The following is a 14,428-nucleotide window of genomic DNA, read 5'->3' on the forward strand; positions in this document are numbered from 1 at the left end:
GATTGAAGCAAGCACCCCGGGCTTGGTATGAGAGGATTGATAGCTATCTATTGAAGATGAGATTCACTAGAAGTGAAGCCGATCCGAACCTTTACTTTAAGGTTGAAAATGATAAACCTCTCATACTGGTATTTTATGTGAACGACCTCTTTCTGACAGGTGCAGACCCTCTCATTCACAAATGTAAGACGGAGTTGGCTTTTGAATTTGAGATGAAGGACCTAGGACTGATGCACTACTTCCTAAGGTTCGAGGTCTGGCAAAAGCCAGGAGAAATTTTCCTATCTCAAGAAAAATATGTTGTGAAGATATTGGAAAGATTTGGGAGGGTGGACTGCAAGCCTGTGACTACCCCGATGGAACTTAACTTCAGGAATTTATGTGGTAGTGCTGCCAGACCTGAATTGGGAAATGCTTCTCAATATCATCAACTCATAGGAGCACTGATGTTCTTGGTGAACTCCCGTCTGGACATATGTTTTGCAGTTAACACATTAAGCCAATATGGTTGAGCCTCATCATATCCATTGGATTGGTGCCAAGAATCTTCTGAGATATCTTCGGGGAACAATCACTCATGGACTGAGATACGCTGCTGGAGATGTCAGGCTGCATGGTTATTCTGATGTTGATTGGGCTGGCAGTGTGGTGGATCGCAAGAGCACTTTTGGATGTTGCTTTTCTTTGGGTTTTGCTTTGATATCCTGGATGAGCAGGAAGCAGAAATTGGTTGCCTTGAGCACCGCGGAGGCCTAATACATAATTGCTAGTATGGCCTCATGTGAAGCTGTCTGGTTGAAGAAGCTCTTCAGTGAGTTGTTTGGACATGTGTTGGATACCACCGTAATCCTCTGCGACAACCAGAGTGGGATCCGATTATCAGAGAATCCCGCGTTTCATGATCGCTCCAAGCATATAGATATCAGGTACCACTTTATTTGGGATATGGTACAATGGGGAGCAATAAGGCTGCATCACATTAGGACTGATGAGCAGGTCGTCGATATTCTGACAAAGCCCCTGGGGAAGGTCAAGTTCTTAGCCTTCCGAGAACAACTTGGAGTCGTGGACAGACCCTCTTGTGAGGGCCTTGTATGATATGGACATTGAGCTTTGGGAGCTCCCAGGGGCTTGGGGTACTTCTTGGAGCGATGAGCAACCATAGGGTGAGTGGTTCAGCCTTCCCCTAGTGGTTTGTTGTGTATAGGGTGAGTGATTGAGCCTTCCCCTGTGATACCCATGGCGACATGTAGGCAGGATGAGTGGTTCATCCTTCTCCTGCTGAGACATCCTACCCATGTAGTCTGGGAGTCATGGGAAATACCTCTCATCTGGCCAATGAGTAGGGAAATGAGGATAGGAACCATAGTACTACCGATGGACGCATCGTGTACTACCATACTCCCTATGCTAGGATGGCTGATATTGATCTGGGATCAATTGGTACTGACTTCGGGTCAGTAAGAATGGTATGAAACACTCTCTTTTGATTGGAACTAACTTCGGGTTAGTAAGAATGGTATGAGACACTATTTCTTATCTGGGACTAACTTCAAGTCAGTAAAGAATGGTATGATACATTCTCGATCATTTCTTCATAGTTCAGCAGAGCAGAGCAATGTAGAGCAGTGCATTGGTGGCAGAGATAGTATCGACTGGCAGATGGAGTTCTCCCTAGTTGAGAGGGAGTGTTAAAATTGGCAACTAGGGCCAAACTCCACATGGGTCATCTTATTTATGACTGCTGATATTTTTCTTGGATTTCTCTCTCCGAGAGGTGTAGGATTGGTCTAAAGATCATCCGATTCCGACATGTACAAATGAAGATATGAATTTATTTATATTATGGACAAATTGTCAAGGTCGGCCAGCAAGCAAAACAGGTATTCAAACCCCCAACTCATCCTCAACGTTGCATATAAAAGGAGGAGACCTCAAGTCATTTTATCATCATCTCATCTAATCATCTCTTTCTCTCCTCTTATGATTGGGTACGCAAATCTGGGCTGTTGTCTCTCACACGTGCAAAGGAAGGACAGGTTCTGTTGATTGTGTTGACCAGCGTTGACTGAGCTACAAGATTGTTGTTTGATTGCGTTGACCTGTTTTGACTGCAGTTTGGGTGATGTATCTCTGTCCTAGCAGGCCGCTGATTTGGGCACTAAAATCGAGGCAACCTGACCTCTCATTTGACCAGCGTTCACTGCCCTAGGGCAATGTTTTAAAACTCCGACTCCGACTCCGACTCGGCCGAGGGTCGACTCCGACTCCGACTCCGACTTGGCCGAGGGTCGACTCCGACTCCGACTCCGACTCGGTATCAACTCGGCCGGCTCGATTTCAATGACTCGGTCATTGTAAAAAATACATTAAATATTTATTTTTTATAAAAACACATAATTTTAAAGATTTTCATTCATGTTTCCAAACACACAGCATTAGAATATAGATAGAAGACAACATATGATCAAAGTAGGCTCATGAATATATCCATTATATCAAAATGGCACCCAATGCATTGTCCAATACATACACGATGATGATATAAAGATCAAAACAAAAACACATAACCAAGGAGGCTATAAATGGCCTCTACAACAAAAGTCTGTGACCAGTACTACTGGCTACTGCTAGAGTTGCCAACATCATCTGGCTCAGTGTTACTTGGAAGTTGGGAGCAGGAGCGAAAGTGGGGAGCGAGAGCGAAAACGGGAGCGGGAGCGACATTTTCAGAAGCTCTTCGTTTGGGAGCGAATCCCATAGGAATTCGACAACCAATGTCACTAACATCAAGGTACATAGAGGGATTGGTGCTCTTGATTAAATACGAGTTCCATACCCTAATACATGACAAAATTCAATGGAAACATTGCAATCCTCCAATCCTGAAATCCTGAAAAACTGATAAGTCTGCTGGATTTTGAATGAAATCTAAAATTCTACTTTCTCCATATGAAATCCAATGAGGCCGAAAACACTCTCAAACATCCTGAGTCATTTCATGGTAATGTTAAAAATTTAAGTAAAAGGATGAAAATGAAGATTAAGGAGAATGTCACTTTTACTTTAAGAATTTAACATTACCATGAAATTTGAATAGCATATCAATAGTAGAGAGCATTTGAGTGTGTTAAATAGGGTTTGGGAGGGGGAAATGGACCCTAAATAACATTTAACTAATTCATAAAACACATTGGAGTTCAAACCAATCAGCAAACACTTCAAAATTTCATTAAAAAAATGTCAAATCGCTGTTTTGATGGGGTTACAGGCCACTGGTTATGACTCGGCCGAGTCAATACAGAAACGGCCGAGTTGGCCGAGTCAGCCATGACTCGGCCAAGTCATGGCTGACTCGGCCAGTCGAACCGTTCCAAGGGCCGGGTCACAGCAAAGGGTAATGGCTCGGATCAACCCGGCCGTTTCGGTATCGAAACGGCCGTTTCTTAAAACAATGCCCTAGGGCTAGCTGTAGTTTGACTTTCGTTGACCAGCGTTTGACTGGACTTTTCGAACTGTTTTGGGTTGATTGGGCTTGTTGCTGGAGGTTGAAGTAGACTGGGTTTGACCGAGTTGTTTGGAGGAAGAATTCTGCCCTATTTGACCAACATTGACTTTTCTGGTTAGGGCTTCTTGCTACTATCATAAATTATCAGATTTATAATTTGTACTATCTCTCTCTACTGAACTATTGAAGAATATAAGAAGAATTGATCCAGGGTTTCCCCACATTGGAGTTTGTCCCTCGCTGGTGCCAAATTTTGTGTTATCTTGTCTTGGCTTGTCTTCTACTATTTATGTTTATGTTTTGTCTGCATTTTACTATCATGTTGATGTGATTGCTAATCTGAATATTGATATTGGGCTAATAAAGAAATTGAAGTAAAATTGCTCTAAAGCATAGAACATACCATTGTTGCCTAAAATTAACAAGATGATACAGAGACAGAGTGTTTTGGCAGCGTGTGCAGCACTAGAACACATTCCTCGCTAAGAGAGAGTGTTAGTTTTTGTAGCATCAGATGTGTTCTAGCCACGAAATTTGGTGGAGAGGCTAGAATACATGAGATTTCCAAAACCCATAAATCATATCTGGAAATTCCACCTAGAAGTATCTCAATTAAATTATTAGTCGTTTTTTAAAAATTTCCTAAGTGTAAACTTAGGGAATATGGTTAATTAATCAGTATTAATTGGGATCAGGTGAGAATCATCTAGAAACTCACATGGATCGATCCAGAAATGATCTAAGCCATCGATTAAGATTTAAGCATGGTCGTTAAAGTCCCAACATGAAGATATAAGAAGGGACTGAGGTGGTGATGGAGAACACACCAGCGCAGATACTCAGTTGCCTAGGCAGTTCGATTTTCTCAGTGGCAGAGATTCAGCAGAGAAGATAGAGCCAAAGGGTGAGTAGCAGGTGGTAGAGGAGGTTAGCAGCATTCTAGGAGGAAATATTCTAGTCTCGGGAAGAGACAGTTAGAGGAAGGCCGAAATCCCCAAAGGTTTTGCGCAAGCACTGTGCAGAGGGTGACACAGAAGTTCGGCGTGTGGCTAGGGAGGCAATTTTGGTGGCAGAAATTAGTTGTGGGGTGAGAGAAAATTCTCACAATAATTTTGCCAGTATTTTCATTAGATTAGATTGCCAGTAGAGCATCCAAATTATTGTACTCAGAATTTTTGTTGAAGAATAATAATAAAACGCTCATTTACTGCACTGGTTTTCACACATTGGGTTTTTCTATGGACAATTGTCCAAAAATAACTATGTCAAAATTCTTATATGTGTGCTATAATTTCTCAGTTTCCAGCGTTTTATTTTCCGCGGTACTTTTATGGTGAAAATTGCAGTTATAATTTTATTCATTGTTTGCCATAGCAAATACACTGCATAATTTAATTTACAGTTAGGAGAATAATTTCCCGTTGCTGCAATGGATGAAATTTTCACAATTCCTTGATCTTGGGTACCTCTCTTCAAGTAGCACTCTTAAAACTCTAGGTCTAGGTATCCTCTTAGCCCTTCTAAGAGAGCCATCAATCTTGCTTTTATAGCATGTACGCCCATTACTTTAGCCTCTCTTGTGAATAGGCTTTAGGAATCACCCCATATCCTATCATTGATCCATCTATTCTTTTGATTCCTCTCATACCGAGACTCCTCCCATCGGTGAAAGTCTGTAAAGAGCAGGGAGCTTTTAGCTGAGGCTTCTCATATGTTCTAACCAAGCCTACATATTAATGACAAGCTCGAATCCATGAGGTGTAAAATCAAAAACATGAGCTTAGATCTGCGGCCACGATAGTCCGTATATTGGATTATTTCTCTGGGGTTTCAGATGGCTGTTTTAAGAAGAGTGAATATCATTTTGAGAAAAAGTTATTTCTCTCTCGCTGAAATCACTCTCGGGTCTATGGAGATCAGAAATATTATTGTGGCCAGGCAGAGTATTTTTGGGTTGTTGTTCCATCTGAAGGTTATGTCATTGCTTGCCGAAGGTCTTGGGGGTTTCGTCTTGTTTTATTTTGCAGCAGGGCCTCCGAATCATTGGGATTTCCTTTTTGTTTTTTATTTTTGGGGCATGGTTTTTATGGATCTAACGCAAAAAAAATTGGATGCGTGGGATGTTGACCATATTGAATGAGAGTCCTTTTTAAAACTTTAATAAGCTGGACTACATTGATCAAGGGTTTTCATTTGTGGTCTATTCAAAGGTTTCATCTTCATTTTACAGCTCCCGGAATCCTCTAGTTGCACGTCTGTGATAATTGTATACCAATTATCTCTGGGATCACAATTCTGCATGAAGTTTCATTTACATTGTATTGCAGAAATTTGAAGCCCTAATTTGTGCAGATGTAATGACTATATGCATATTTTTTATGGTGGATTTCTCTAAAATTATATATGCAGAAGAACATACATTAAGACATTCAATCTCAGTACTTCTTGCAATCGAGACAGTCTATTGTTGGATTGATTTCCTCAGACAGATCCTTGAGTCAAGCAATTGAATCCTGGCAAAACTGCATTATGTTTTATACTAGCATGTGACTGTGGATGCATTCTACAGAACTTGTTAATCACTAATTAAATTTTGTGGGGTGAGAACATGAGAGATATATTATTCTGACCTATGACCAATCCATTGTGACATATTTGCATCATGTACAAGTATTCCTAATGATTGAACTTAACAAAGACGGCAAGTCTTTTCTGCTATATCTTACAGACGCATTGGTGTTATCTCAGTGGCCTCCCTTTTGTGATAAGCTTGGTGAAGGATTTGAACCCCGAACAAACCATGAGATTAACTCTGCAATGTTAGCAAGACTACAAGATACTTTGCAGAAGTTTTGATATTATGAAACACAATTATACCTATCTACAAACAGTCACCAGCAAGGGTCAGATTGTTGTTGTAGACACATTCTTGGAAACCATCATGTTCAGATACAACCTGTAGGCATTATTGCTAGGGTAGCAACAAGCAATACAATATTGTTCATGCATAAGATACCTAAAGCCTCTGCATCAAATACACTGATTTAGTTGAAGATTGTCATGATCTATCTAAACCTTGAAGTCTGAGAACCTGTGAAGAATTGAATTGATGTGTGTGACATAACAATGTTCTTGATGACATTGACATCAGTAATTTCAATATAGAAATGACCTTCAGATGAGAGTTTGTGTGAATCTTGCACAACATTGATCTTCAATGAAAGGATGACTGTAACCTCTTGTGGCTGCACATTTGAACTGAACAAATGGCAATGACAGTGACCAGTCTATATGACAATAATATATACGACTGTGTTTTGAAGTCCTTTAGATGTGCAGAGATTGTGATTGAGGTAAGGAAAAGCCAAGTTGAAGTGATGAGCAGCAAGGTTCAGAATTGAAGAGCACATATTTCAAAGTGAAGTGGAGCAGCAAGTTCTTGACAGCGATATTCTCCCGATGACTACAATAGCCCTAGATATGTGATAGGGGCAACATCCCTTCCTGACAATAATGATGACAATATTTTTATGACAGCAGCACTGGAAGTAACAATAGTGGCAAAGGATAGTTGAAGTTGTATTAGTGGTATAACAGTAGATTCAGTGGTAACAGTAGTACTGTTGATAGCAGTAGAAGTAACTCAGTGATGATGTTTGACAGTGACCCTAATTGCGGCAATGATCTTGTACAAGTTGTGACAAATATAGCAGTGAGAGTTCTTATGTTCCTATTGACAATCATGTTGCAGGATTGCAAGGACCTTAACTTGATGTATGTCTACAATAGACAACTAATGACAATGACCTTATGATCTTATAGTTGGTTGACTAGGTTCTTTACATTGACTCCTCTACATAACAATCCAAGATGTGATGACAGGGATGTTGTATGAAAGTGTCTGACTGATGTATGATACAATGATGATCCAATCCTTGACATATGATGTATCGTAATGGACTGATGGTAACAAAACTGTAAGTGGCAGTGACCTAGTAGTATTCTTGATGATCTGTTACAACAATTGCAGTATTGGTGACATTGTTTTGTGAAGTATAGAAGGGGGCAGTATGTTGAGCAGGAAGAATGCCAGCAGTGGACAGTTAGAGTAATGATAGTTGGAGTAGACCTCAGTAGCAGAAGTAGCATCATCAGTGGATAGTCGTGGCAATGATCTGCAGTAATGAACAACAGTAGCAGAGGTGACAGCGGAGAGAAGAAGTTTTCTGTGGCAGTGTGGCAGCAGCAGAAGCAGTGGGAGTTGCAGTGACAACAGTCTATTGTACTTTGGCCATTTTCCCTGGTACGGGATCCCAACCCCTTCAGGGAGCATTTGCTTCCTTCCAGATTGCTTGAAAACATCTTGGGAGTCTTACACTTCCTTCCAGGTCTACCTGGTAAATTATTGAATGTACATTCATACGTAACAGAGAATCCTCTACATAACAATCCAAGATGTGATGACAGGGATGTTGTATGAAAGTGTCTGACTGATGTATGATACAATGATGATCCAATCCTTGACATATGATGGTATCGTAATGGACTGATGGTAACAAAACCATAAGTGGCAGTGACCTAGCAGTATTCTTGATGATCTGATACAACAATTGCAGTATTGTTGACATTGTTTTGTGAAGTATAGAAGGGGGCAGTATGTTGAGCAGGAAGAATGCCAGCAGTGGACAGTTAGAGTAATGATAGTTGGAGTGGACCTCAGTAGCAGAAGTAGCATCATCAGTGGATAGTTGTGGCAATGATCTGCAGTAATGAACAACAGTAGCAGAGGTGACAGCGGAGAGAAGCAGTTGTCTGTGGCAGTGTGGCAGCAGCAGAAGCAGTGGGAGTTGCAGTGACAACAGTCTATTGTACTTCGGCCATTTTCCCTCGTATGGGATCCCAACCCCTTCAGGGAGCATTTGCTTCCTTCCAGATTGCTTGAAAACATCTTGGGAGTCTTACACTTCCTTCCAGGTCTACCTGGTAAATTATTGAATGTACATTCATACATAACAGAGCTTTGATTAAAGCCAGATACTTGTGCACTGTCTACTTGATGTGGTGATTTTTATGTTTATGTTTTCTACTGCGAATATTTTGAAGATTAACTAACCAATTAAAAAGAAAAAAGAAATACTGATTCATCCCCCTCTCAGTGTTTCCAACAGATAGACCTTGCATTTTCTTCCAATTGATTATTGTAATTGGAAATTGTGGGCTCATTAATTACTTGCAAGTTTTACTTTGTCTCTTGAATATCATATTTGAAGCATCTTTACTTGCAAGTTTTATCTCAAGTCCTATTGCTCATAATTTTAATTGCTTGATCCATTGTACTAACCTTGTCTTGCAGCATTGCTTATCTTGTAACTTGATATATCCTTTGTTGTTATGCAAGTATTTTAATTTATATTTGAGCATTGTTATTAAGGCACTGGTCTCTCACTTTTTTTTATCTCATCAAGTATCATATAGATTTAATTTGATCTATCTTCTAAAATTCACATTGCTCAATAATAATCTTACTAGCTAATTAATCTTAAATCGAGTTATCTAAAGAGGTAATTGTCTTGTCTTGGATCTCCTAGACTCGTTGTTTCCAACAAGTTTTCCATTTAGTTTCATCCTTAGGAACTACGCCCCTTAGCTTGCCTAGGAGAGAGCTTAAACACAATGAGTAGGGAATAGGTGACAGTCCCTACTCTGAGCGCTGCACCATAAAGACTATAGCTTGTGAGGTTTGAATCTTTTCCCACACTTAGGTGTACATCTTAAGCGAAAACATGCCATCGAAAGTCATGTTTCTGTTGTGGTTGTCTATATGTCAGCTACTTAGAAGTCATCTATAAAGCATTTCTTCCTGTAAGTACTTGTGATTATAATGTGTAACGCGTGCTCTTGCAAAGCACAATTATATTTAGCTTGCATAATTATAATTTATAATGCTTGCAATGTATTAATGTTTCCTTGACCATATTTCATATGGAGAAATCAGCATGAATATATGCTTGAGATTGGATGCCGTAAAGTCAATATCTTTCTGAGGTATGTAATATATTACTTGCTGATGTATTTACTACAAGGGTCTCACTGGGTGTTCATTCTCGTGTTCATTCTCTTGGCAGATTCAACTTTTATAATTGTTATCTATGCTTAACATACCATATACAAGTGCTAGAGTGTGCTGAATATGCCTTCCAAATTTGCACGCCTGCTGGTTGCAAATATAGGTTATTTAAGTCATGGACCCAAGCAAGAAGCAATAAACTAAAAGTCATAGACACAGATAGGGGATATCTAACAACCAAAATATGCCCTTGTCTGTAACAAACTTACCTGGCGCATTGATGCTGAGGTGAAGGAGAAACTCTGGGCATACCTTGAAAGTAGTGATGAGACGAGGCTGGCTGCTACTAAGAACACCAACTTCTGAGGACCAAGTGTCACCATTGCAGCAAGCATAGTGCCCAAGAATACCTCCAATTAAACAAGTCACCAAAGGAGCCTTTTCTGAATCCAAACAGCTGTCATTCCAGTCTGTTAAAAATGCAACTCCTAATGCTAATGTTGTGGCAAGTGAACTATTAATTAACACCTGTAACCTGAACAGCAAAGAAAATAAATTAAAGAACACCATATAACATTTATATCAATGGAATAATTTGATCTATTTACTAAAAAATAATCCCAATCTCCCATCCACCTCACATATTTTACACTGGTTTTTACCAACTAGACATCACTACTTTCTATTTCCCATTTGAGACTCGTACCCTCACAAAAAATGTACATGAGTCGAAAAGCCATTGATGCACCCTGATCCCATGCATCCATGAACCAGGACGCTAATGAACTATGCAGGGTCCATTTACGCTGTTCCTTTTGTCAAAAATAAAATGGACTAATAAACATCCTTAAGCACCAATTGACATCTGTAACCAAATCAGATACCCCAATTATAGATACGACTAACTGTTTATGAAACTCAGGTAGGACAGGGGTATCTTTCCAGTCTGTTTACCAAACACACCTTAATATAGCTTGGAATATGTCTGATCCATGGAATGTTTAGGCTCAATAACAACCACACTCATTAAAATTCCTACCTAAAATTGAATAGTATTAAACTTATTAGAAACGAAAGTAAAATGTCCAAATCAATTAACACTTTTCCAATCTTCGACCTTCAAGTGTTGTGCATATAATTGACTATAGGAGGCATTTAACTCCAAACAGTTGCATTAGGATTATTTGAACTACAATCAAGAATGGGATTTGGTTGCATGATCACCTCAGACTTCCTTGAAATATAAGAGACAGTTTTGGTTACTTCCTTCAGAATCTTCTACAGCAAACTGTTGGTGAAAAAAGATTTATATATGTGGGGTAATTTGTGGGACATGAGCATGTTGAATGGTGTTTTCATTGATGTCAACAATTGTTAATGAACGCTCTTAAATTTGTCTGGATTACATCAAGTTGGAAGATCCATTGAAGAATGGCTAGAATGTAATATTCCTAATGGAAATATTAAGTGAAATATCAAAAACATGCACTAGCTACAGCTCATCAAATAAATATAAATTTCTGGAAGTGTATCACAACAGGCACAAGTTAAAACCCCATATTGCAGCAACAAAATTCTAAGCCTTGAATTAATAGTGAGCTGAAATTTGATTACAACAGGTGGTGGAAAATGTGCACCTAGGCTTGCTGTAAAAGCAAGCAAATACCGAGGTGAAAGTAGCTGGAATTTCCCCACGAAATTTTCTCAGTAAGGCTGTACGCCGCACCCAGTAATTTCTGCCTTGCTGCTGCTGAAAATCGGAGTTGGGCTCAAAACACCTCCAAAAATTCTGCCAAATTAGGAAGGTGCTTCTGAAGACAAGCTCAACAAAACCCATAAAGGAATTGGCTAGTTCCGACCTCCCGAAATTACCCAATTTTGTGCCAGGCCCTCCAGTCCAGAAACTGCGTCCCGACTCCCACCCAAGTCCTCTACCGCTGAAAGTGCCTTATCTTTCCACAATCTGCTGTAGAGATGCTCCAAAAATTATGCCCAGAAGATATGAGGAGTTTCCATTCCAAAATCCTGCACAAGAGGGCTGACCCAAGCTCCACGAAAGTTTGCCCAGTGACCCCAGCGCAGGCCCAGAAAGAGCAATTTCGCCCTGCCCCCCCTCCCCCCATGAAAATTCCTTGAGCCTGGGAATTCCTACTGCAGCGCTGATGATATTTCTTCTACTTGTTAGATTTACATGAACAAGTTATTTGCAGTTTCCTATGGCAAACATCGAAATACATACATTGCAGCCTACACCAATTAAACAATATGCCGAAACAAGAAACTGAACAATAAAGAAAGATACACACAAATGACAGTTGTTTTTAGACAAGTGTCCCCGCAAAAACCCAATGTGGGAAAACTGGTGCAACAGCTCTAAGGTTTTTATTATTATGCAGTAGGAAAATCTGAATACATCTCTGGAAGCCTTCTCGGCAATCTAGTTACAGAGAATAATCCTGACAGAGATATTTGTGAGATTACCTCACACTATCATTGGGAAACTTGGCTGATCCAGCCCCAAAAAGATTGCCCCCGACTTTCCCAGTTGCCTCTGCGCAGTGTCTGCGTCAGCCCAGCTTCAAGCTTACTGGGGACAACGTCAATCCTTTGGCTAGTCGATTTGCTGCCAAGGTGATTCGATTTCTACCTCCCGGTCTTACACCCCGCTCCCGGCTTCTGAAACTTGAATTCCCTCTACAAATTTCAGACTCCCTCTTGGCTTCTACGCTGCCTCTACGTGGCTCTGCGTCGGCCTCTCTAGCTCAGCGCTACCACTACTAGATCTCCTTCTGCCTTCTCTGCTGAGTATCCTCTGACCGAGAAAGATTTCCCTTCGAATACTATCCCTGCCCCTCACTGCAAAAGTTCACTTCGAATTTCTCTTCCGGCAACTGCTTTGCTTCAGAAATCTGATCTTCTGAACTCTCTCAGCGTGTCTTCCAAATGACCCTCAAGCCTCCTTAAATAATCTCCTCGTTGACATTCAACGGCCCAGATTAGAAGTTAATCAATGGCTAAGATCATTTTGCTTGATCCTTGTCTTCTTCTAGAAGTTACACCCACAGTTAGATTAATACCCATTAATTATTTTATTTTCCTAGGTCTAGAGTTAGAGACCTATTAAAAATAATTAATTATTTTAATAAAACTGTTTCTGGGTGGAATTTCCCAAAACGCTTTCTAGATTCTTTGGAATACATGTGCCTAAGCCTCCCTGCAAAATTTGAGACTTAGAGCACATCCGATGCTACTAGAAATCAACACCCCTAAGCAACAATTTCCAACTGCAAAACTCCCCACAAATGCTGGACTTCCCTTGAAGAAATCACCCCCAATTTCTCACGCCAAAACACCTTTAGGGACTCGCTCTACTAAGTGAAATGATTTGCCCTTTGCGACCTCTCTGGAGTACAACCTAGCTAAAGAGATTAGCTGGAAGTGCCACGATCTTCCCCTTAATCCTTCCACTAAATTTTGCGATGCCTCCCTAGGGTGGCACTCAAGGTCCACCGAAGAAAAGGGTGAGTCTTCTCCCTGGAAAACTCGTGTGTTGAACAACTCTTGTAACCCAGCTGAATAGCATGAGAAACAAAGGTAAATGATAAGATGTCAAAAAGGTTCTAATAGTTGCTACTCCCCTCTTATTTATACTAGTTGCCTTCGTTCCTCATGTGGGTCCCTCCACCCAAATATTTCAATTGTCCTTAGACAATTTGATTTTCCTTCCAAGGGGGTGTGTATTTCATGTGGGTGTGACCCCCACATTCCACCAACCAAAGTATTTCGACCCACTTCTCCTAAGTTGGTGGCCAAAATTGCGCTAGCTACAAAATTGCAAAAATGATAATTCTCCCTTTCGCGAAATTTATTAAGAAGGGACATTACAGACCTACCCTCCCAATTGTTGCTTGTCCTCAAGCAACTGCAATGTTGGATGCTGCAAGATCTGCTCACTCTCCCTCATAACATCCTCAATCGGCAAATCCTTCCATCTAACCAAGTACTCCTAGATGACCCTGCTCCTCAGCTTCCTCTCCCGTGTTTCCAGGATGGCTTTTGGTGTCAGTACCAATTGCCCTTCATCATCCAAAGGAGGCAGTTCAGTGGTTGTTGTAACCTGATGTCCCAAGGCCCTTTTCAGGCATGAGACATGAAATACATTATAATTTCGGCTCTCTGGGGGTAACTCCAGCGTGTATGTTATCTCCCCAACTCTCTTGACTACCATGTAAGGCCCATAGAAGCAGAGTTTGAGCTTCTTGACCCCCTTTTTCTTCAATAACGACTGTCGGTACCGCCGAAAACGTAAGTACACCATTTTCCCCACCTCAAACTGCCTCTCCACCCTGCGTCTGGCAGCGTACAATTTATGTTGGTTCTGTGCCACCTGCAAGTTGTCCTTGAGATCTCTTAGCTCTCTTGGACCCAGTCCTTTGCCCCAGGGGCCCTGCTATTTGCAAAAATCATGTCAGAAAAAGAAAGTGCATCATAGCCATAAAGTGCTCAGAAAGGAGACATACCAATCGACATGTGGTAAGTAGTGTTGTAGTAGAATTCTCCCAGGTCAAGCCACTTCACTCATGATCTTTGTTGCCCAGTCACATAGTTACGCAGGTACCCCTCCAACCACTTGTTCACAATCTCGTTCTACCCCTCCGTCTGAGGGTGATAGCTAGTGTTTCCAGAAAGCCCCCATAAACCTGTTTCCTCGGTCGTTGGCTATGGTCTTTGGGATACCATGCAGTCGAAAAACCTCTCTGAAGAACAGCTCGGCTACTTGAGAGGCAGAAGACCTCAAAGGGATAGAGAAGAAGTGAGAAAAATTGGTCAGTTTGTCCACCACAATGTAAATA

At 40.8% G+C, this 14,428-nt stretch overlaps 1 protein-coding gene across 1 annotated transcript in view; it reads right to left on the reverse strand.

Annotated features, from left to right (window-relative positions):
• LOC149163218 (integral membrane protein (Protein of unknown function DUF92, transmembrane)) overlaps positions 1 to 14,428 on the reverse strand; it is a 96,745-nt gene that overhangs the window by 15,514 nt on the left and 66,803 nt on the right. Inside the window, exon 3 of the mRNA XM_089437577.1 lies at positions 9,888 to 10,110. Coding sequence (XP_089293703.1) covers positions 9,888 to 10,110 — 223 coding nt within the window. The remainder of the gene's footprint in view (positions 1 to 9,887; positions 10,111 to 14,428) is intronic.

This window comes from Pinus tabuliformis, chromosome 5_2 (assembly GCF_031772625.1).
Source record: "Pinus tabuliformis cultivar Carrire ecotype Pingquan chromosome 5_2, CPIR1, whole genome shotgun sequence".
NCBI lineage: Eukaryota > Viridiplantae > Streptophyta > Pinopsida > Pinales > Pinaceae > Pinus > Pinus tabuliformis.